Source organism: Muscardinus avellanarius (genome assembly GCF_963383645.1).
Source record: "Muscardinus avellanarius genome assembly, chromosome: 3".
Classification (NCBI taxonomy): Eukaryota; Metazoa; Chordata; class Mammalia; order Rodentia; family Gliridae; genus Muscardinus; species Muscardinus avellanarius.
Genome location: NC_137788.1, coordinates 146,557,082 through 146,578,091, shown reverse-complemented (window position 1 = coordinate 146,578,091; position 21,010 = coordinate 146,557,082). Strand labels below are relative to the sequence as shown.

General features: G+C 52.1%; 1 protein-coding gene across 1 annotated transcript in view; it reads left to right on the top strand.

Moving 5' to 3' along the window:
* The window catches only part of ALPK3 (alpha kinase 3), a gene marked incomplete at both ends in the record, with an annotated part of 45,317 nt that extends 24,675 nt beyond the window's left edge, over positions 1 to 20,642 (top strand). Inside the window, 9 exons of the mRNA XM_080691682.1 lie at positions 8,897 to 10,847; positions 11,371 to 11,518; positions 11,909 to 12,036; positions 12,125 to 12,160; positions 15,471 to 15,748; positions 16,804 to 16,892; positions 17,816 to 18,039; positions 19,720 to 19,768; positions 20,297 to 20,642. Of these exons, the coding sequence (XP_080547808.1) occupies positions 8,897 to 10,847; positions 11,371 to 11,518; positions 11,909 to 12,036; positions 12,125 to 12,160; positions 15,471 to 15,748; positions 16,804 to 16,892; positions 17,816 to 18,039; positions 19,720 to 19,768; positions 20,297 to 20,642 (3,249 nt within the window). The remainder of the gene's footprint in view (positions 1 to 8,896; positions 10,848 to 11,370; positions 11,519 to 11,908; positions 12,037 to 12,124; positions 12,161 to 15,470; positions 15,749 to 16,803; positions 16,893 to 17,815; positions 18,040 to 19,719; positions 19,769 to 20,296) is intronic.
* Positions 20,643 to 21,010: the final 368 nt, after the last annotated feature.

Sequence of the window (21,010 nt, the reverse complement as noted above, 5' to 3'; positions counted from 1 at the left end):
ATAATTCTATATTTAGCAAAAATATCTTAAAGTATTGAGGGAAAAATAGAGAAGTTTTCAGTTACAAAAAAACTAAGAGAATACATCATTAGCAGACCTTTCTTTCTTTCTTTCTTTCTTTCTTTCTTTCTTTTTTGGTGGTACTGGGGTTCCTGGAGACCCTTCTACCTCCGGGCTACACTCCCAGACCTATTTTATACTTTTTATTTGGAAATAGAGTCTCTTAAGCCAGCGCGGCTGGCTTCGGACCTGCGCCATCCTCCCGTCTCCGCCTCCCAAGCGCGGGGATTACAAACGTACCCACCACGCCCGGCTAGATCTTTTCTAAATGGATTGCCAAACTAAATTTTTTAAAACAAGAGTGAACCTATAAAGAAACAAAACATCAAGAATGAAGGGGAGCAACAGAGATGGTAAATATCTGGGCAAATGTAATAGATTTCTATTTTCTTCTGGAATTCTTTAAAATATGTTTGAAGTGGGTCATGGTGGCATACATCTATAACCTCCACACTTGAGAGGCTGAAATAGGAAGAGCACAGGTTGGAAGCCAGCTTTGGCAACTTAGCGAGGCCCTCAGCAACTTAGTGAGACCTTGTTTCAAAAATAAAACAATAAAGCCAGGTGTGGTGGCGCACGCTTGTAATCCCAGCATTCGGGAGGCTGAGACCGGAGGATCACGGTTCACGGACAGCCTCAGCTGCTTAGTGAAGCCCTCCACAACTCAGTGAGACCCTGTTTCAAAATAAAGAATAAAAAATAGGGCAGGGGGTGTAGCTTGAAGGTCAAATGCCTCTGGATTCCATCCCCAGACCTGCAAAAATAAATAAATAAAATAAATAAAATAAAATAAATAAAATAGTTCTGGGACTATAGCTGGGAGATAGAGTGCTCCTGTGTTCACCCCCACCCCAAAAAAAGAGCAAAGACACAAAATACCAGTATTAAGAACACAAGACAGGGTTTTACTAAACACCCCGTGAACACTAAAAGAGTAATAAGGACTACTATATTTCCCTGAGCCTGCAATTCTCCTGTATTATAGGTGTGAGCCACCACGTTGGGCTCTATGAAACTTTTAAAGGTGATGGGCTTTGGTATCAGCCCTGGGTCTGACCTCAGGGGTGAGAGACCCTCGGCCCGTGACACTGCCTTGCCCCATCCCTGTTATGCTCCTGGCCTTTTCTCCTGCTCCCTAAAACCAGAGCTTCAGGGCCAACTCCTTAGAGGGTTAACCAGTCGGACTGGTTACCTGCTTGTTCATTGCCTGTGAACCCCCTGTGAAGGCTGCAAAGTCAAATCAGACTCGGGGCTTAATCTCTGAGAAGTTATGGGAGAAAATGGAAGGGCAGGATGACGAATAAAACTTAACTAATGTCATGGGCAGTGGGAAAGGCGTACCTAGCACCAGCCTGGCTCACTCGGCTACGTTATTTCTAAGGACTATGTTGTAGATGTATACACACCCCATAGCGTTTAGAGGAGCCAGCCCTTTAGAAGCACAGGGAAAGTACTCAACAGTCTTCCATCTGTTTTTTGACCTCCACTCTAATTCTGGACCTGTGATGGGCCCCATTTAGAGGGGAGAGCTCCCAGGTCAGCAGGTGGCCCCCGCTGGACACAAGTAGCTACCCCACGAAACGAGGGTGTCGCGATGAGTTATGTACCCTCGCCCTGCGTCCACGGGGTAGGAAGCCGGAGTGTTTTGGGGGTGGAGGACTGAGCTTGGAAAATCTTCAAACAAGAGAAGAACTGGCTGAGATCTTCAGAATGAGAGGAGCCCTCCAAGTGGGCAAGATCAGGGGAACATCTGGCAGAGAAAACACATCAAGTTACAGGCAGCACCAGTACAGTTAGGGTGTGCTGGGCGGAGGGGCCCAGAGAGGAGCCTGGGGAGGGACTCGGGCCCTAACTGCAGGCAGGCCTCATCTACACACGAGGGTTTATTTTCATGTTTGGTTGAGTTTTTGTTGAATATGTATCATACACACATGGTATAAAATTCAAAAAGTACGAAAGACATAGAAGAAACATTAAATCCCCCCTTATCTGTCTTTACCTTCAGGTTTTCCTCCTGAAGTCAGTTACCAGAGGTGGTTTCTTGGGTATCCTTCCAAAGCTGGTTTCTTTGCATTTAAAAATATGAGAAGGAGCCGGGCGTGGTGGCGCACGCTTGTAATCCCCGCGCTTGGGAGGCGGAGACAGGAGGATCGCGCAGGTTCGAAGCCAGCCACGCTGGCGTAAGAGACCCTGTTTCAAAAATATAAAATAGGTCTGGGAGTGTATCCCGGAGGTAGAAGGGCTTCCAGGAACCCCAGTACCACACACACACACACACAAAAAAAAAAAATTATATATATATATATATATATATGAGAAGGAGCCGGGTGTGGTGGCGCACGCTTGTAATCCCCGCGCTTGGGAGGCTGAGACAGGAGAATTGCACAGGTTCGAAGCCAGCCTCAGCTACTTAGTGAGGCTCTCAGAAATTTAGTGAGACCCTGTTTCCAAATAAAATATAAAATGGGCCTGGGAGTATAGCCCGGAGGTGGAAAGCCTCTGGGTTCCACCCCCAGTACCACCAAAAATAAAAATAAAAATAAAAATAAAAAATATATAAATATGTGAAGGCCGGGCGTGGTGGCACACGCTTGTAATCCCAGTACTTTGGGAGGCTGAGACAGGAGGATCCGGGTTCACGGCCAGCCTCAGATACTTTGGCTCTCTGCAACTTAGTGAGAACCTGCCTCAAAAACAATGGGCTGGGGGTGTAGCTCAGAGGTAGAATGTCCTTGGGTCTGATCCCCAGCACCACATACAAAAAAATAAAATAAAATAAAAATAAAAATATGGGAGCCTGCTGCTGTATTTCCTGCACAAAGATTGTATATGTTAAACTTTCTTTCCTGAACCCCTCCCCCCTCCTTTTTTTAAATGGTACTGGGGATTGAACCCGGGGCCTCGTGAATGCTAGGCATTCATTCTACCCCTGAGCTACATCTCCAGCCCACTTTAAAATTTTCCCTTGCCCAGGCTGTCCTCAAACTTAGGGTCCTCCTGCCTCAGCCATGCAGGTCACTACCCACAGGTGGCTTCCCCATGCCCAGCCTGCACCTTGCTTTTTTTTTTTAATTTGGGTATTTTTTTTAGAATATGATTGGACAGATCCTATAATGGTGGGATGTAGGTAATTTCTACTCCTTTGCTATTATTCTATGCTGCAGTGAATATCTTTGCACATGAAAGAATATCTGTAGGACAAACTCTAAAGAGTGAATGGTTAGGTCAGAGAGCATAAGTGTGTTTAGTTTTAATAGATAATTTCACCTTGCTGTCTGCAGAGGCTGTGCCAGGGCCTGTTTCCCTAGACCCTGGCCAGTAGAGAGCATTATTAGCCTTTTTGATCTTTTAGGGTTTCTTTTTTTGTTGTTGTTGTTTGTTTTTTATTGCAGTACTAGGCATGGAATCCAGGGACATTCTACTTCTGAGCTATACCCTCAGCCCCATTTTTTTATTCTTTCTTTCTTTCTTTCTTTCTTTCTTTCTTTCTTTATTTATTTTTGTGGTACTGGGGTTCCTGGAAGCCCTTCTTCCTCCGGGCTACACTCCCAGACCTATTTTATATTTTTGAAACAGGGTCTCTTACGCCAGCACGGCTGGCTTCGAACCTGCGCCATCCTCCTGTCTCCGCCTCCCAAGCGCGGGGATTACAAGCGTGCGCCACCATGCCCGGCTATTCTTTATTTTAAAACAGGGTCTCACTGAGTTGCAAAGCTCCTCGCTAAGTAGCTGAGGCTGACTGTGAACCACGATCCTCCGGTCTCCGCCTCCCAAATGCTTGTATTACAAGTGTGCGCCACCACGCAAGGCCGGGGCTTTTAGGCTTTATCCTGTAAGTAATGGCAAGCCACGAGAGGTTTCTAAGCAGGGGAACATCAGGTCAGAGCTGTAGTTTGGAAAGATCACTTGGGCCGCTACAAGGGAAACAGTTAAGCAGAGGCAAAGACTGGGATTGTGGTTACCAATTAGGAGGCTTTTCAGCAGTCCAGGCGAAGGCACAGGTGTTGACACTTGGACGAGACAGTTGGCAGTGGGCAAGAGGGAATGGATACGGAGACCCTGGGAAGTAGGGTCAGGAGGACTGAAGGAATGGTCAGGTGGGTGGGGAGGAGGGAGGAGCCTGTCTTCATGAGTCTGAACTGCAGCAGTTGAGTGGTGACTCCTATGTCTTTTTTGTAAAAAACAATTTTTTTTTTTTGGTACTGGGAATTAAACACAGGGGCACTCTACCTCCAAGCTATACCCCCAGCCCTATTTTATTTTTACTCCTTAAACAGGGTCTCACTAAGTTGCAGAGGGCCTCAAAAGTTGCTGAGGCTGGCCTCGAACCTGAGATCCTCCTGTCTCAGCCTCTCAAGTACTGGGATTACAGGTGTGCGCCACCACACCCAGCACTTTTTGTAACTTTATAGATCTTGTGTCAACATTTTCTAGTCCTAGAGCATCCAGAGTTAAAAGGAGGTTCTGATATATTACCACTCACTGATTACAAAGTTGATGACAAGGTACTTTTGTATGTTAGTATCTTCCAGTTGTCAGAGAAGTTGAAAGAACATTTTCATTAAAATTCTTCAGTCTGACTTACTCCCAATATCCAACAACTAATTTTTCCCATATTCACATAATTCATTCAAAATGCTATATTTAGAGCCAGGTGTGGTGGTGCATGCTTGTACTCGGGGAGGCTGAGACAGGAGGATCACAGGTTTGTGGCCAGCCTTAGCTACTGAGTGAGGCCCTCCTCAATTTAGTGAGACCCTTTTTCAAAATAAAAAAAAAAAAAGAATAAAATTGGGCTGAGGATGTAGCTTGGAGGTAGAATGCTCCTGGGTTCAATCCCCAGTACCAAAAAAGAAATAAAGAAAAAAGCTATATTTTGTAAAGGAACTTAATTATTTTATTTTATTTTATTTTTGGTGGTACTAGTGCTTCTGGAAGCCCTTCTACCTCTGGGCTACACTCCCAGACCTATTTCATACTTTTTTATTTTTGGAAACAGGGTCTCTTAAGCCAGCGTGGCTGGCTTCGAACCTGCGCGATATTCCTGTCTCCGCCTCCCAAGCGCGGGGATTACGAGCGTGCGCCACCACGCCCGGCGTAAAGGAACTTTAAATTCTTTACTTGAAGCTGGTATCGTAGTGCATGCCTGTAATCCCAGTACTTGGGAGGCTGAGATGGGAGGGTCCCAAGTTCGAGGCCAGCCTCAGCAACTTTTTGAGACTATCGGCAGCTTAGCAGATCTTGTTTCAAACTTAAAAATAAAATAGGGCTGAAGGGGTCTAGTTCAGAGGCTGAGCGCCTCAGGGTTCAGTTCTCACTACCCAAAATATTCTATACTTGATTTAAATGTATTTTAACTGCCGGGCATGGTGGCACATGCTTGTAATCCCCATGCTTGGGAGGCTGAGACAGGAGGATTGCACAGGTTCAAAGCCAGCCTCGGCTACTTAGTGAGGCTCTCAGCAACTTAGTGAGACCCTGTTTCCAAATAAAATATAAAATAGGTCTGGGAGTATAGCCCAGAGGTAGAAAGCCCCTGGGTTCCATCCCCAGTACCACCAAAAAATAAATAAGTAAATAAATAAATGTATTTTAACTCTATACATTTAAAAGTTTTTTGTTATGTGATCTGTTTGATTTTGTGTGTCATTCTGATATATAACATATTTGTGTATAACCAGGCACAGTGGCACATGCTTATAATCCAGTACTTGAGAGGCTGAGACAGGACAATCTCAGGATTGCAGCCAGCCTCAACAATTTAGTAAAATCCTGTGCAACTTAGTGAGATTCTGTTTCAAAATAAAAAATAAGCCGGGCGTGGTGGCACATGCTTGTAATCCCAGAATTTGGGAGGCCGAGACAGGAGGATCGCAGGTTCGAAGCCATCCTCAGCTACTTAGTGAGGCTCTCAGCAACTTAGTGAGACCCTGTTTCTAAATAAAATATAAAATAGGTCTGGGAGTATAGCCCGGAGGTAGAAGATCCCCTGGGTTCCATTTCCAGTATCACAAAAATAAATAAATAAATACATAAAATAAACTAAAAAATAAACTAGGGCTGGGGGGAGGGCATGGCCTAGATGTAGAATGCCCCTGGGTTCCATCCCCCGTACCACAAAAATAAATAAATAAATCAATATTTGTATGCAGTAACCTAATTTATAATTTGATTTTTATAAAGTAAAATTAACTCTTTGGTCTGTGTCGCCAGCGTCTATTGTTTATACGAGTGACGGCAGTGTTTCTGCTTCCTCTCCACCTTTTCCTTGTTCCTCCTTGGTCTCGTGGTAACCCGCAGTTTATTCCCAGGCGCCTCTCCCCGCGCAGTTACACAGCCTGCGTTTCTGTGACTTGGGTCTTTGGTTGCTGTCGGGCCCTGCCTGTTAGGCCCGCGCCATCGCGGTGCCTGCTCCAGCCCCTCCGCCCTTCTGCTGGTCACGGTGATGTCCTCAGTGGCCACTCTCGAGTCACTTCGAGTCTTGCTTCTGTGTGCGTTCCATCGCTTCTCTTGCTGCGGCTTCCTTGATGTGCCCGACCAACATCCTTTCTCCGGCAGTTCCCTCCAGCAGCGCTCACGGGCGCAATATTCTTCAAATCCTTGTTTGCTCAAAACCAAATTTTTTAGCCATTTTCGCGTGTGTTTTTGCTGGCGTTTTCTGAAACCTGCTGTCCCGGGCTGTTGTCTTCTCCCTGTCTCTGCTGGATGGCTCCCGTGTCTTCTACTCGATTTCCACCCATCCTCAGGACCCAACAGGAACGGGGAGTTCCAGGTTCAGTCTTCACCTGCAGAGCCGCCTCCCTATCCCCAGCCGCCTTCTCTCAGCTCCAGCTCCTGTGTTGTCTGCTGATCTGCGCTGGGAGCCTTAGCCTTGGGTTTTTGTTTTTTTTTTTTCTTCTTCTTGGTACTGGGGATTGAACCCAGGGTCATTCTACCTCTGAGCTACATCTCCAGCCCCTTTTATCATTTTTTATTTTGAAACAGCGTCTCACTAAGTTGTTGAGACTGGCCTTGAACCTGCAGTCCTCCTGTCTCAGCCTCCCAAGTACCGAGATTCCAGGCATGTTCACCATTGCCTGGCTGTGTGTCTGTGTGTATGTGTGTGTTCTACCTCTGAAACATCCCTAACCCTATTTTATTTTATTTTATTTTATTTTTGGTGGTACTGGGGTTCCTGGAAGCCCTTCTACCTCAGGGCTACACTCCCAAACCTATTTTATATTTTTATTTGGAAACAGGGTCTCTTAAGCCAGCGTGGCTGGCTTTCGAACCAGCATGATCCTCCTGTCTCTGCCTCCCCAATGCGGGGATTACAAGCGTGCGCCACCACGCCCGACAGCCCTATTTTATTTTGAAACAGGGTCTCCCTAAATTGCTAAAACTGTCCATAAAACTACTAATCTTCTGTCTCAGCCTCTCCAGTAGTGGGATTACAGGCACGGGCTACCGTGGCCAGTTCGGTGTGTTTGCTTTTTAGGAGCAGGTTTTATTTGCCTCTGGTTTCACTGACAGTAGAGTTTGCTTTCACCGTTTCTTATTTACTTTGTTACTGGTGATATCCAGAAGGATAAAGGGCAAGTTACCGCCCTGTGCCACCATATTTAGATAAGAAGCCCTTAATTATACTTAATTTATTTATTTTATGGTACTGGGGGTTGAACTCAAGGACTTTCTCCTCACAGCTATATTACTACCCCGATTTTATTTTTGCGGAATTGGAGATTGAACCCAGGGGCATTCTTCCTCCGAGTTATACCCACAGACCTATTTTTATTCTTTTTTGAAACGGTGTCTCAGTAAGTTGTGAAGGGCCTCGCTAAATAGCTGGGACCATCCCTGAGCCTGCGAGCTTCTTCCCGTCTCAGCCTCCCAAGTACTGGGATTAGAAGCATGCACCACAAGCCTGGCTTTAGTTTTTATTTTGAAAAAGAGTCTTACTAAGTTGTGAAGGGCCTTTCTAAGTTGTGGAAACTGGCCTCAAACTTGCAATTCTCCTCTCTCAGCCTCCTAGGTACTGGGATTACAGGTACCTGGCTTCCTTAATTATATTTAAATGTTTGGCATTATAGTATAAGGGCAAAGAAAACCAGACTTGGAACTAGATATGCCTGGCCTGTAATACAAACTCTGCCACTTACCACCAATAATGGACAGATCACATCTCCTTTCTGACTGTCATTGTTTCTGTCTCTAAACCGGGGCTAAATCTCCTTGGAACTTCACACCATCGGTTGGAGCAGGGACCTGTGTATGGTGCACAGGGGCCCAGCAGTGCCCCGCAGATAGGGGTATAATGGTGGTGTTATAGTGCCCGTCAGTCTCCTGGCCTGGGTGCATTCCTAGTGACATTAGCTCTTGGACAGTTTTGTATTATTACCACGTGCCTGATGTTGCTGATGGATCATTGAAGCTGTTATCAGGACACACTTGGGTACACTCCCCTGTCACCCACAAGTATCTCCAGGGCATCATACAAGAAAAGGTCTATTGCTCTAGGAACGCGGAGGGCGGGGGAGGACAGGCGTGAGGTGGGGTCACCCACGAGTGGGCCTTTCATCAAAGGCAGGCTTTCTTCAGGGAGCTTGGAGGAGGACCAGCAGTGGGCCCGGATCCTGGGTCTTCCCTCAACTACTTTGGGGGTGGGTGGGCACAGGGCTCTGGGGCGTGGTCAGAGGTCTTGGCCTCCCACCCCAGCAAGCCTGAGGACTCAGGTAGCAGGATTCCCTTCAGAGCAGAGCGGCTCTGGATGACGTCAGGGGAGGCGGGTGGCGTCTTGGAGAGATAGGACTAAGGACCTGCTGCAGTCACGGCTTTGGTTTTGTCCACACGTCCGCAGGCCTCGGAGCCCCACGTACCCCCGGCTCCGGCCTTGTCTGCTGGCAGCAGCTCGGATGCAGCCCCCGCTGGCTGCAGCAGCCCCGGACGCCAGGGCATCCCCGAGCCCATGGACACAGAAGCCCAGGAGGACCGGAGCACGCCCACCGACGGGAGAACCGGAGGCCAGAAGGACGCACAGGCAGATGGGAAGATGCAGGTGGACGGGAGGATGCAGGGAGACAGGAAGGCACAGGCGGAGGCTGTGACCCAAGGGCGTGAGGACCCAAGGGCGTCACAGCCAGACGGGAGCTCACAGAAGGACACGGTGATGCAGAGAAGGTTGGAGACACAGGTAGGAAGGACACAGGCAGGTGAGAGGACACAGAAAGACGCCAGGGTGCAGGGAGCAGGGACCCCGCCAGTGGACAGCGTTCCCGTGGCTACAAAAGGTCAGTCACAGCAGCAGCCCGTGACCAGCCTTCGGCCTCCAGAGCATCCTGGGTCTCCTTGGGTTACAGAATATTTCACGCAAACCCCAGATGAATCTCGTATCCCAGAAAAACCGTGTTTCACGCTCAGACCTGAGGAGCCTACAGTAACAGCCTCTGGGAACCCTGAGGACACTGAACTGGGTCCCCCGTTGGGAAACCTCACCTGCTCAGCACCGCTGCCTCCCCAGGGGAGCTTGGAGCAGGTGGGAGGAGAGAAAGGTCAAGGCCTTGCCAAGGCCACGCTGGAGGACAGCCCGTGCCAGTGCCCCAAGGAGGAGCAGCCGGGTGGCGTGCTGCTTGTGGATCAGAGTGGCCCGAGCCAGGGGGCGCCTGCCGCACCCTTTCTTCCTGGGCCTGGCTTGACCCATGGCCCACAGGAGGGTGCGCACAGCGCCCCAGCTTCTCAGCCCCTGAGCACAGCTGCCTCCCAGCCCTCCGGGGACCAGGCCTTGCCGAGTTCTGCCCCGACGCTGCACCTGGGGCCAGGGCCGCCCACCCAGAGTCCCTTGGTAGAGGGGGCCTGTGCCAAGGAGCCAGATGTGGAGAGGAAGCCGCCAGGTGCCCAGAGTTGCGACCCCGGCCTCATCGATTCCCTCAAGAACTACTTGCTCCTGCTGCTGAAGCTGTCCAGCGCAGAGGCGGGCGGAGCAGAGGCCCCGGGGGGCGCTGCCCCTGGGGCTGTGGCGTCCTCGTGCACTCTGGCGCCCACCGTGGAGGTGGCAGGGCTGAGTCCCCGGACATCCAGGCGCATCCTGGAGCGCGTGGAGAACAACCACCTGGTGCAGAGCGCCCAGAGCCTACTGCTGAGCCCCCGCACCTCCCGGCGCCTCACTGGCCTCCTGGACCGCGAGGTGCAGGCCGGCCAGCAGGCCCTGGCTACTGCCCAGGGCTCCCGGGGCCCCAGCCCCCTCACCGTGCCTGCCATCGTGGTGGGTGAGGAGGGCCCTGGGCTGGCCCCAGAGGCACCTGGTGTGGGCGAGGGCCCTGGGCCCTGGGGAGCTGCCCGGGAGCTGGGCACAGGCGGGCCGCTGGGGCAGGCGGGCAGGCCAGCCGCAGACAGCAGAGCCCAGGAGCCCCTCCCCGAGGAGGCCCTGGGGGAGACTCCAGCAGGTCTCCCCGCAGCCACACCTGAGGAGCTGGCTCTGGGGGCCCGGAGGAAGAGGTTTCTCCCCAAGGTCAGAGCAGCAGCAGATGGGGAGTCATCTAGACCTGAAGAAAAGGAGAGCCCCACAGTTTCCCCACGAGGACCCCGGAAGAGCCTGGCACCTGGGTCCCCGGGCACTCCAAGGCGGGAGAGACGTTCTCCGACCCAGGGCAGAAAGGCAGGCATGCTGGAGGTACCTCGGCCAGAGGAGGAGCTGCCAGCAGGAGACCCCGGATGCAGCCCCAAGGCGGGCGTTCCCAACACGGAGCCCACCCCAGATGAAACCAAGCAGGAAGCTCCAGCCAAGCCCAAGACAGCCAAGGACCTGCTGAAAGGTGAGCTGGGTGCAGAGGTGTGCTGGGAGCTGCACCCTCAGGGATCCGGAGCCAGCCTGGGGGCGGCAGTCCTACATCACACACGATCTCTCAGAAGAGCCTGGTCCTTGTCTTGGCTCTCCACCCTGCAAAGTGGGGATCTAACACGGGGTCCCCCCTTTGCAACCCTGTGAGGAGTAGCTGGAGTACTTGGCTCTGCTGAATGCAGCACATCCCGGCTGTAGCCATCACCGTCTCCATGCCCGCTTCGCAGACAGTCACAGCATGGTGGGGACCCCAGCGCAGGTTCCTAGAGCCAGGGGCCTCCTCTCGGCTCCCCTGCCGCGGGGCCCTGAGGGCCTGGGCAGGCAGTGTGGGTTCTTCCCAGCTGAGGTGCATGCTCCGGGGTGGGGGCAGAGGCGGAGGCGGCTGGGCTTTGGGGAGGAGAGTTGGCTTGCAGCACCTGGGAGGCCCAGGGAAGCGGGGCTCTGGCCAGAGAGGCGTCGTGGCTTCCGCCCCTTACCTGGGTGGGATCTTGCCTCAGCCCCACAGGTGATCCGCAAGATTCGGGTGGAACAGTTTCCCGATGCCTCGGGGAGCCTGAAGCTCTGGTGCCAATTTTTCAACGTTCTTAGTGACTCGGTCTTGACATGGGCCAAGGACCAGCACCCAGTGGGCGAGGTGGCCAGAAGGTGAGCCCTGCCCCACCGGGCCTGGCGCCCCCCGTTCCAATGGTCACTCTGGGCATCCTTCCGACGGTTTATCTGCTAACAGATGCCACCACCTCGTTTAATCCTCACGGTCACCCATGCAGAGGTTTAGATGTTCCAATATGATGTAGTACCGATGAGGACATTGAGGCCCAGCAGCCTTAGTCCCTTGCTCTAAGTCACACAGCTGGTGGGTGACCAGCCACAGGACCGTAAGCCACACCCGCGCGATCTGGGACCAGCTCTGGGCCACGAAGCCTCTCTCCACCCCGGGGGCTTCCAGAGCCAGGGTTCATGGCAGCCTCTGAGCGCGCGGTCCAAGTCCCTGTGCCAGGGCGGTGGCCCTTACAGGAAGGGTCTCGCTCTCCGCAGCGCGGGGGACGAGGGGCCGGCGGCCCTGGCCATTGTGCACGCGTGCCCCGCGGACTGTGGCGTGTACCGGTGCACCATCCATAACGAGCATGGCTCCGCCTCCACGGACTTCAGCCTCAGCCCCGAGGGTGAGCGACCGGGCCTGGGGGGCCAGCCTCCCTGCGGGTGGGCTGGCCAGCCTGGAAGCAGCAGCCCGTCTTCTTTTTCTCCTCTTAGTGTTGTCTGGATTCGTCTCCAGGGAAGAAGGAGAAGGTAGGTGCTTCCTTCCTGCCGGCTCCCTGCAGGGAGGACCTTCACCGAGGCTCGGAATCTGCCCCCATCACACGCAGCTGTCCTCTGCCACCCGGTGTAGGATTGTGCTGGGAGGATGGCGAGGGGGCTGCTGTTTCAGAAGGTTGAGAGGGAAGTTCCACCAGGAGTCAGCTCAGCCCTGGGCCCACACTGCAGGACTGGCCACCAGGGCGCGTCTCGTCCCACCAGACCCCGTCCAGAGGTCCTGAGAGCGCTCTGGGCACCGGCATTGGCCTCCCACAGCAGCCTGCTAAAAGCAGTTTCTCAGCCCCCGCTGCAGAGCCCCAGCTGCAATACCAGGGCACAGATACCTGGGGGAAGGGTCTGTCTTGCTCTCACCAGACCAGCTACACCGAAGGCCTGGGCCGTGAAGGGCCAGTGATGGAAAGGCTCTTGGGGCCTGGCTTGCTCACAAAGGCATTAATTCCATCACTCACCCAACCAGCGCCATTGTTTAGTGAGTGAGTCAAATTCAATCTATAACAAATGTAGCCTCCATTAAGAACTTAGTAGTAATTCTTTTTCTTGAACCCAGGGGTCCTCCACCTCTGAGCTATATCCCCAGCCCTTTATTTATCTTTGGTATTAGGGATTGAACACAGGGGCACCACCAGCCCTATTTTATTTTTAATGTTTTATTATTATTATATTATTATATTTTGTGGCATGTGTGTGTGTGTGTGTGTGTGTGTGTGTGTGTGTGTGTTAGTTACTGGGAATTGAACCCAGGGGCATTCTACCTCTGAGTTATACACTCCCAGCTATATATACAATTTATTTTTTGTGGCACTGGGGATTGAACCCAGGAGCATTCTACCTCCAAGTTATACCCGTAGCCCTATATTTATTTTAAAACGGTCTTACTAGGTTGATGAGAGTCTCACTACTTGCTGAGGCTATCCTCAAACCTGTGATCCTCCTGACTCAGCCTCCCAAGTATTAGGATTACAGGCGTGTGCCACCATGCCTGGCTCTATATTTTTATTGTGAAACAGGGCCTCACTAAGTTGCAGAAAGCCTTGCCATAAATTGTTGAGACTGGCCACAAACCCGCGATCCTCCTGTCTCAGCCTTCCAAGTACTGGAATAACAGGTGTGTGCCACCATGCTTGGCTCTTATTTTGGAACCGGGTCTCACTAAGTTACTGTGTGCCAGCCCAAGATCCTCCTGCATCAGCTTCCCAAGAACTGGGATTATGGGAGTGTACCACCATGCCTGGCACAGAAATTCTTTAGCATCATCAAATGTCCAGATTTCCCCAACTGTCTTATAAGTGTTGGTTTATTTGAATTGGGAGCCACTAATTGCTTTTGGCTGAAATACCATACATTCATTCTCTCTCTCTCTCTCTCTCTCTCCCTCTCCCTCTCCTTCTCTCTCCCTCTCCCTTCCTCTCCCTCTCCTCTTCTCTCTCTTTCCCTCTCTCCCTCTTTCCCTCTCCTCCCTCTCCCTCTCCTCCCTCTCTCCCTCTCCTCTTCTCTCTCTCTTCCTCTCTCCCCATCTCCCGCTCTCTCCCTCCCTCTCCCTCCCCCTTTCCCTCTCTCCCTCCCTCTCCCTCCCCCTTTCCCTCTCTTCCTTTCCCTCTCCTCCCTCTCTCCCTCTCCTCCCTCCCCCTCTCCCTCTCCTCCCTCTCTCCCTTTCCTCTTCTCTTCTCTTTATCTCTCTCTCTCTCTCCCCCTCCCTCCCTCCCTCTTTCTTTCTCTCTCTGTGGCACTGGGGATTTGACCCAGGACCTTGCAAATGTTAGGCCCTCTGCTACTAAGCTACATCCCCAGGGTTTTAAAGTTTTATTTCATTTTATTTTTTAGTACTAGGGATTGAATCCTGGGACATTCTACCTCTGAACTAGACCCGCAGCCCTATTTTATTTTTTTATTTTGAAACCTGGGCTTGCTAAGTCGCTGAGACTGCCTTGAATCTGTGATCCTCTTGTCTCAGCCTCCCAAGTACTAGGGTTACAGGCGTGCACTACCACACTTGGCCTTTTAAACTTTATTTTGAGACAGGATCACACTAAGTTGTCCAGGCTGACCTTGAACTTGCTTTACTGTCTTAGCCTCCGGTGTAGCTGGGGTTATAGGCATCAACATTACACCTGGCACCTATATATCTATCTCTTACATCTCTCTTAATATTTAACAGTTCCTCCCCCTCAACCTTTCTTTTCTTGCTATTTATTTATTGAAGTCACTTGATATATATAACTTCTTACAATATGAATTTTGTTGATTAACCACTTGTCATGTGTTTCCTCTAAATTGGTAATTAGATTGAGAGGTTTGGTCAAATTTAGGTATAATTTTTTTGGAGGGGGACATGAATAGTTCACAGTTATGGATGTATATTTCCCTGTATCATATCCTAAGGCAAATAGTATCTGATTATTTCACTTTTAGAAATGATAAGATTGATCATTGGGTTTGGGTAGGTGTTATCTGCATGATCCACCCCTTTATACAGTGAAGAAAATAATAGGCTGGCATGGTGGTGCACACCTATAATCCTAGGACTTGGGTGGCTGAGACAAGAGGATCACAGGTTTAAGGTCAGTGCCCATTAACTTAGGAGACTCTGTTGAGAGAGAGAGAGAAAGAGAGAGAGAGAGAGAGAGAGAGAGAGAGAGAGAGAGAGAGAGAGAGAGAGAGAGAAAACGAACTGGTGGTGTAGCTCAGGTAGAATGCCCCTGAATTCAGTCGGGCGTGGTGGCGCACACTTGTAATCCCAGCATTTGGGAGGCTGAGAAAGGAGGATCTGGGTTTGCAGCCAGCCTTAGCTACTTAGTGAGGTCCTCTGCAACTCAGTGAGACCCTGTTTCCAAATAAAGAATAAGAAATTAGGTTGGGGGTATTGCTCGGAGGTAGAATGCCCCTGGGTTCAATCCCTAGCACCACCACCACCACAACAACAACAAAGAATGCCCCTGGATTCAATCTCCAGTACCAAAACAAATCAAAACAAACACCTAGAACAAAGTGATTCTAGTATTCTGTATTGACTGCCTTCCGTAGACACCTGCAGAGCGCTCATGTTGTGACTTACTATATGGTGAGTTCCATACGTGCTCTGTTAAATGGCACAGGTGGAATCAGATACAGTCTCTGCCTCAAGCAGCGTGCAGTCTGGGCTCAGGGTGCACCCTCCAGGGCGATCGTGGGCAGAGTGAACGCAGCAGGTGGGCCGTGGGAGCTGGGCGCAGCCTTTTCCTTCCTGGGGAGTGCCCATCGCTGGAGCAGCAACTCCAGTCTCCGCCTTTCTCCTGTCCCCCTTCAGTTGGAGAAGAGATCGAGATGACCCCCATGGTGTTTGCCAAGGGTCTGGCTGACTCTGGCTGCTGGGGGGACAAGCTCTTTGGGCGACTGGTGAGCGAGGAGCGCGGGGGTGGACATGGGTGTGGCCTGCGGAAGGCCTCCCAGGCCAAGGTCATCTATGGGCTGGAGCCCATCTTCGAGTCGGGCCGCACCTGCATCATCAAGGTGTCCAGCCTGCTTGTGTTCGGGCCCAGCAGTGAGACTTCTCTCCTGGGCAGGAACTACGACGTCACCATCCAGGTACCACGTCCCCTTCTCGCGCCATCTCTGTACCCTCCCGCCTGTCCCTGTTCCCAGCTGGGGGCTGTGGGGAAGCCCAGTGTGGAGGCAGAAACTTCCTCAACCCCAGCCTTACGAGGCTCCTGGGACGGACTGCAAGGAGAGGCGGAGATGTAGCTCAGAACTCAGACACTTGGCCTTAGGGAACTCGGGAGCTTCAAAATCATTCAGGCCCTAGTTTTCTTTCTTTTCCTTTCTTTTCCTTTCTCTCTCTCTCTCTCTCTCTCTCTCTCTGCAGTATTGGGGATGGAACTCAGGGCATTCTACCTCTACCTCCAAACTACTGAGTTTTTATATTCTTTATTTTTTTAATTTATGTTGCAGTACTAGGGATAGAACCCAGGGACATTCTATTCCAAGCTACATCCCCAGCCCTATTTTTTTTATTCTTTTTTTTGAATCAGTCTCACTGAGTTGCAAAGGGCGTCACTAGCTGAGGCTGTCCGTGAACCCGGGTCCTCCTTCTTTCAGCCTCCCAAATGCTGGTGTTACAAGCATGTGCCACCATGCCCGGATCTATTCTTTATTTTTGAAACAGGGTCTCAGTAAGTTGCAGAGGGCCTCCCTAAATAGCTGAGAACCTGTGATCCTCCCGTCTCCGCCTCCAAGTACTGGGATTGCAAGTGTGTGCCACCACCCCTGGCTGGGTCCTACTTTTCCAGTGCTATTTTTTTTTTTTTCCCCAGTAGAAGCCTTTTCTATGCTTCAAGCCTGGGTTTCATTGAGGCCTCCTTACATGGGCCATGAATGGGAGGGGTGTGGTGGGAGGGGCCCCTGGGGCATGGTCACCTGGCATCCAGGCTCTTGGAACACTTCAGAAACCACTTTGAAAACCTCAATTTGAAAAGAAGTGAACAGCCCCTTGTCATGGAAAAGCTGCCGTGCAGACAAGGAAGCAGGAAGGGGTGCTCCCGCCTCGCCTCTGCTCCCCAGCCATGGCCCTCCGCCTCCAGCTGGGTGTGCTGGGAGCTGCAGGGCTTCCTTGCTGACGAGATTCAGCTTCTCCTCACCCTCAGGTGTGCAAGATCCAGAACATGAGTCGGGAGTACTGCAAAATCTTCGCTGCTGAGGCCCGCGCAGCACCTGGCTTTGGGGAGGTGCCTGAGTAAGTGCCGGGGCAGGGGTGCAGCATGTGGAACTGTGGCCTTGAGCTTCCATAAAGACGATTTCAAAGCCGAGCGAGCGTGGTGGCGCACGCTTGTAATCCCAGTACTTGAGAGGTTGAGACAGGTTTGCAGCCAGCCGCAGCTACTTAGTGAGGCCTTCCACAACTTAGTGAGACCCTATTTCAAAATAAAGAATAAAAAATTGGGCTGGGGATGTAGCTCAGAAGTAGAATGCCCCTGGGTTCATCCCAAGTACTCCTCCAAAAAAAAAAAAAAAAAAAAAAAAAAAAGATTTCATGGCCTCCCAGGGGCCTCCTGAGCTCTGGCCAGGTGTAGATAGGTTCCCAGATGTCCACCAAATCTAGAAATAAAGACCTCGAGACTCACTCCCGCTGGAGGAAAATCTCAGCTCTGGTCTTGAGCCTCCTCCCACCCAGCCCAAGTCCCCACCCTCCTCCTTCCCAGATCCCACTGAGGCAGAGTGGGGTCTTCTTGGAGGTGGGGGTGGTCTAAGCTAGGCAGACTGCTCAGGACTCGTGTGCGGGGGCAGCCAGGGCAGCGTGGAGTCTGCAGTCCACTGTAAGTGGCGATTGTCTCCACCCTGAGACTCGGATTCTGCCTGTTGCACATCTGGGGTCCGCCTGGCACTGAGCCACCAGCTGCTGGGACCATACTGGCTCAGCCGTCACCTGCACACAATGCCTGGCTCCATAGTGGGGGTTGGCTCTGGTCCCACTCGCCACGGAGGATAGACAGGGCTCTGGAGCCAAGCCAGGATGGAGCTGGCGTTCCTCACTGCCCAGCTCAGAGCCCAGAACCGCCCTCTGGGAAGGGCCTCCTAGAGGGAGGGCCAGGGAGAGGGGTGGGGCGGAGCTGTGTGGGGCCACATTCCCTGCTTACTGCAGGGCTCAACTGTGTTTAGGATCATTCCACTCTATCTGATCTACCGGCCTGCAAACAATATTCCATATGCTACCCTGGAGGAAGACCTGGGCAAGCCCCTGGAGTCGTACTGTTCCCGGGAGTGGGGCCACGCTGGGGCCCCCGCAGCAGCCAGCAGCCCCGAGGCCTTGCAGAAGTGCCAGACCTTCCAGCACTGGCTGTACCAGTGGACAAACGGCAGCTTCCTCGTCACGGACTTGGCAGGTGCGGGGCGGGGGAGGATGCCCGGGTTCAGAGGCCGTGCTGTGCGTGTCGCTGGTTTACAAGCACTTAGCTTCCCCCGATGGATTTGTAATGGAGATGTGCAGGGTCTTCTGTGCGCGGGATCCCAGTGTATACCAGGGCCTGTGTGGCCCGGCAGATAACTGCAGGTGGGTCTAAAGGAGTAAAGTTGAGGCCCACTTAAAATTAAAAAGGAATTTGTTTCCAAGAACCTTACATGGATCGATTTCAAACCCCACATACACACACCCTTTCCCTTTTCAAACCCCCCTTCCCCATAGCCTTGCTCTGGACTGTCTTGCCCCCACCCCAAACTCTCTTCCTTCAGCACAAATGGTTTTATCCCCCCGCCCCCATTTTTGTTAACTTTTTTTTTTAAACTGAGGGTTGAACCCAGGAGTATTCTACCTCTGAGCATTATATCCCCAGCCTATTTTATTTTTTATTTTGAAACAGGGTCTCACTAGGTTGCTGAGAATCTTGTCACATTGCTGAGGCTGTCCTCAAACCTGTGATTCTCCTGTCTCAGCCTCCCAATTACTGGGATTACAGGTGTGTGCCAACACACCCTGCCAGAGAAAACCCTTCTTATTCTGTTTTTATTTTCTTCTTGTCCACCCCTGATTGTCCCCATTTCCACCTCCTTCTTCCCCAGATAGACCACTCACCTGCCAGAGGCCAGTCCAGTGTATGGCCTGGCCTGATCGCCTAGAGGCATGCTAACACGGCTGAGATGTTGGACTCTAGGAGTTAGAAATGCTGACCATTTATCTTGACCTTCAGTGACCTCTGCCCACCGTCAGTGTTGTTATTGAATGAACGAGTGAGACTTACCCAAGTCACTGAACTCTGAGCCTATCCTATGCTGGGTGTGGTGGTGCATGTTTGTAATCCCAGTACTTGGGAGGCTGAAACTGGAGGATTGCAGGTGTGAGGTCAGCTTCAGCAAGTAGTGAGACTCTTATCAACCTTAAAATAAAAATAAAAATAAATAAAATAAAAATAAGACTTGGGGTGTAGCTTAGAGGTAGAATGCCCCTGTGCGCAACCCTTAGTATCATACCCTCCCACTTACAACCAGGAATAAAGCTGGGCATGATGATGCATTCCTGTAATGCCAGTACTTGGGAGGCTGTTAAAACAGAAAATAAAAAGGGCCCAGGGTGTAGCTCAGAGGTAGAATGCCCCTGGGTTCAATCCACAGTACAAAAAAATAAAATAAAATAAAATAAAATAAAATAAAATAGAAATAAATCAGGTGTGGTGGCATTCATCTGTAATCCCAGTACTTGGGAGGCCGAGGCAAGAGGATCACAGGTTCAAGGCCAGCCTCATCAACTTAGCAAGAATCTTAGCAACTTAGTAAGACCCTATATAAAAAAAATAATAATAAAATAGGGCTGGGGGTATAGCACAGAGGCCAAATGACCCTGGGTTTGATCCCCAGTGCAAATAACAACAGCAACAACAACGAGGAATAGAACTAACCGGTTGTAACATAGAGGCCCGCGCGCGGTCCGCAGTGCAGGCTGGCACCTTCGAGGAGGCTGGGGACCCGCCTCCGCTGAGCCCTGGGACTCTCCATCTGAGGCGAAACCCAGGTAGGAGACCTGGAGCCTCAACCCCAGCCAGGCCACATCAGCCGTGACTTTCTCTTTCCAGGGGCTGACTGGAAGATGACGGATGTGCAGATTGCTACCAAACTGCGGGGGTGAGTGGCTGTTGGGGACAGAAGGCCCTGAGAATCTCGCAGGGTGCCACAGGTCCTGATTCCCCTCCCCAGAGGGGCTAAGCCTGGGAGCGAACCATCCTGGCCACACCCATGGCCAATCAGCAACACCCTGGGGCCACTGGCCCCCTCCCTGCCCCTGGCCCAAGGAGGCAGCCATGGCTAATGCCTTTCTGCAGGATTCCCCTGCTTTCTCCTCGCCTGAGAATGTTCACTAGGCGGTGAACAGACGAGCAAGCGCCCTGCAATCAGACTGCTGACCTCAAGTCTGCACCCGTCTATATTTGAAAGCCACCCCTCCCACCACGGGACAGCCCACATGGGAATCCCGTGTGCCGGGGTGGAAGGAGGCCAGTTTTAAGACTGAGGTTTGGGGTGCTGCCTTCTGCGGGAGCACCTGTGGAGTAGGGGAGGACATACCCTGGGCACCACGTTCTGAGGATGGCCGTCCCAGGGTCGCCAGGGTGTCACTGGGGTGGGCCCACTCAGCGCGCTCACTGTTGGCCGCAGGTACCAAGGCCTCAAGGAGAGCTGTCTCCCCGCCCTGCTGGACCAGTTTGCCTCCTCCCACCAGTGCAACACCTACTGTGAGCTGCTGGGGCTGACCCCCCTCAAGGGCCCGGAGGCTGCCCACCCCCAAGCCAAGCCCAAAGGCTCCAAGAGCCCCTCTGCTGGCCGGAAAGGCCCGCAGCTGAGTCCTCAGCCCCAGAAGAAAGGCCTCCCCAGTCCTCAGGGTGCCCGGAAGAGCGCTCCAGGCTCCAAAGCTGCCCCTCCGGCTTCAGGGGAAGGTACTGTCCAGTTACTGGGCCAGCCTCCCATGCAAGAGGTGGGCTCCAAGGCCCAGGGCAGGTGGTAGCCCCAGCAGGAGGCTGGGGGTGTCAACCCCGCACCAGACCAACCAGGAAGCAGCTTGAACCGGATGGAGACATTCTCAGTACAGATCTGACGGGAGCAGGTGCCGGGAGGAGGCGCCTCTTGGGGACCTCTCTGAGCAGCCGCTCCTCAGTCAGCTTCATGGCCTTGGGCACTGCGCACGGCCCACTGGCCTCTCCGGTGCCACCTCACCAGGGCTCCCAGGCCTCGAGCGGCTGCACCTCTCCATACCTAGCAGCCTGGGCCCTCCTTGAAGTTTACACGTGCCACTGCTGGAGGCTGCCGGTCCTCTGCATGAGCTCTGCTCCTCGGCCCGCCCCTGCCCGGTCTCACATCCCATACAGGGGGCCT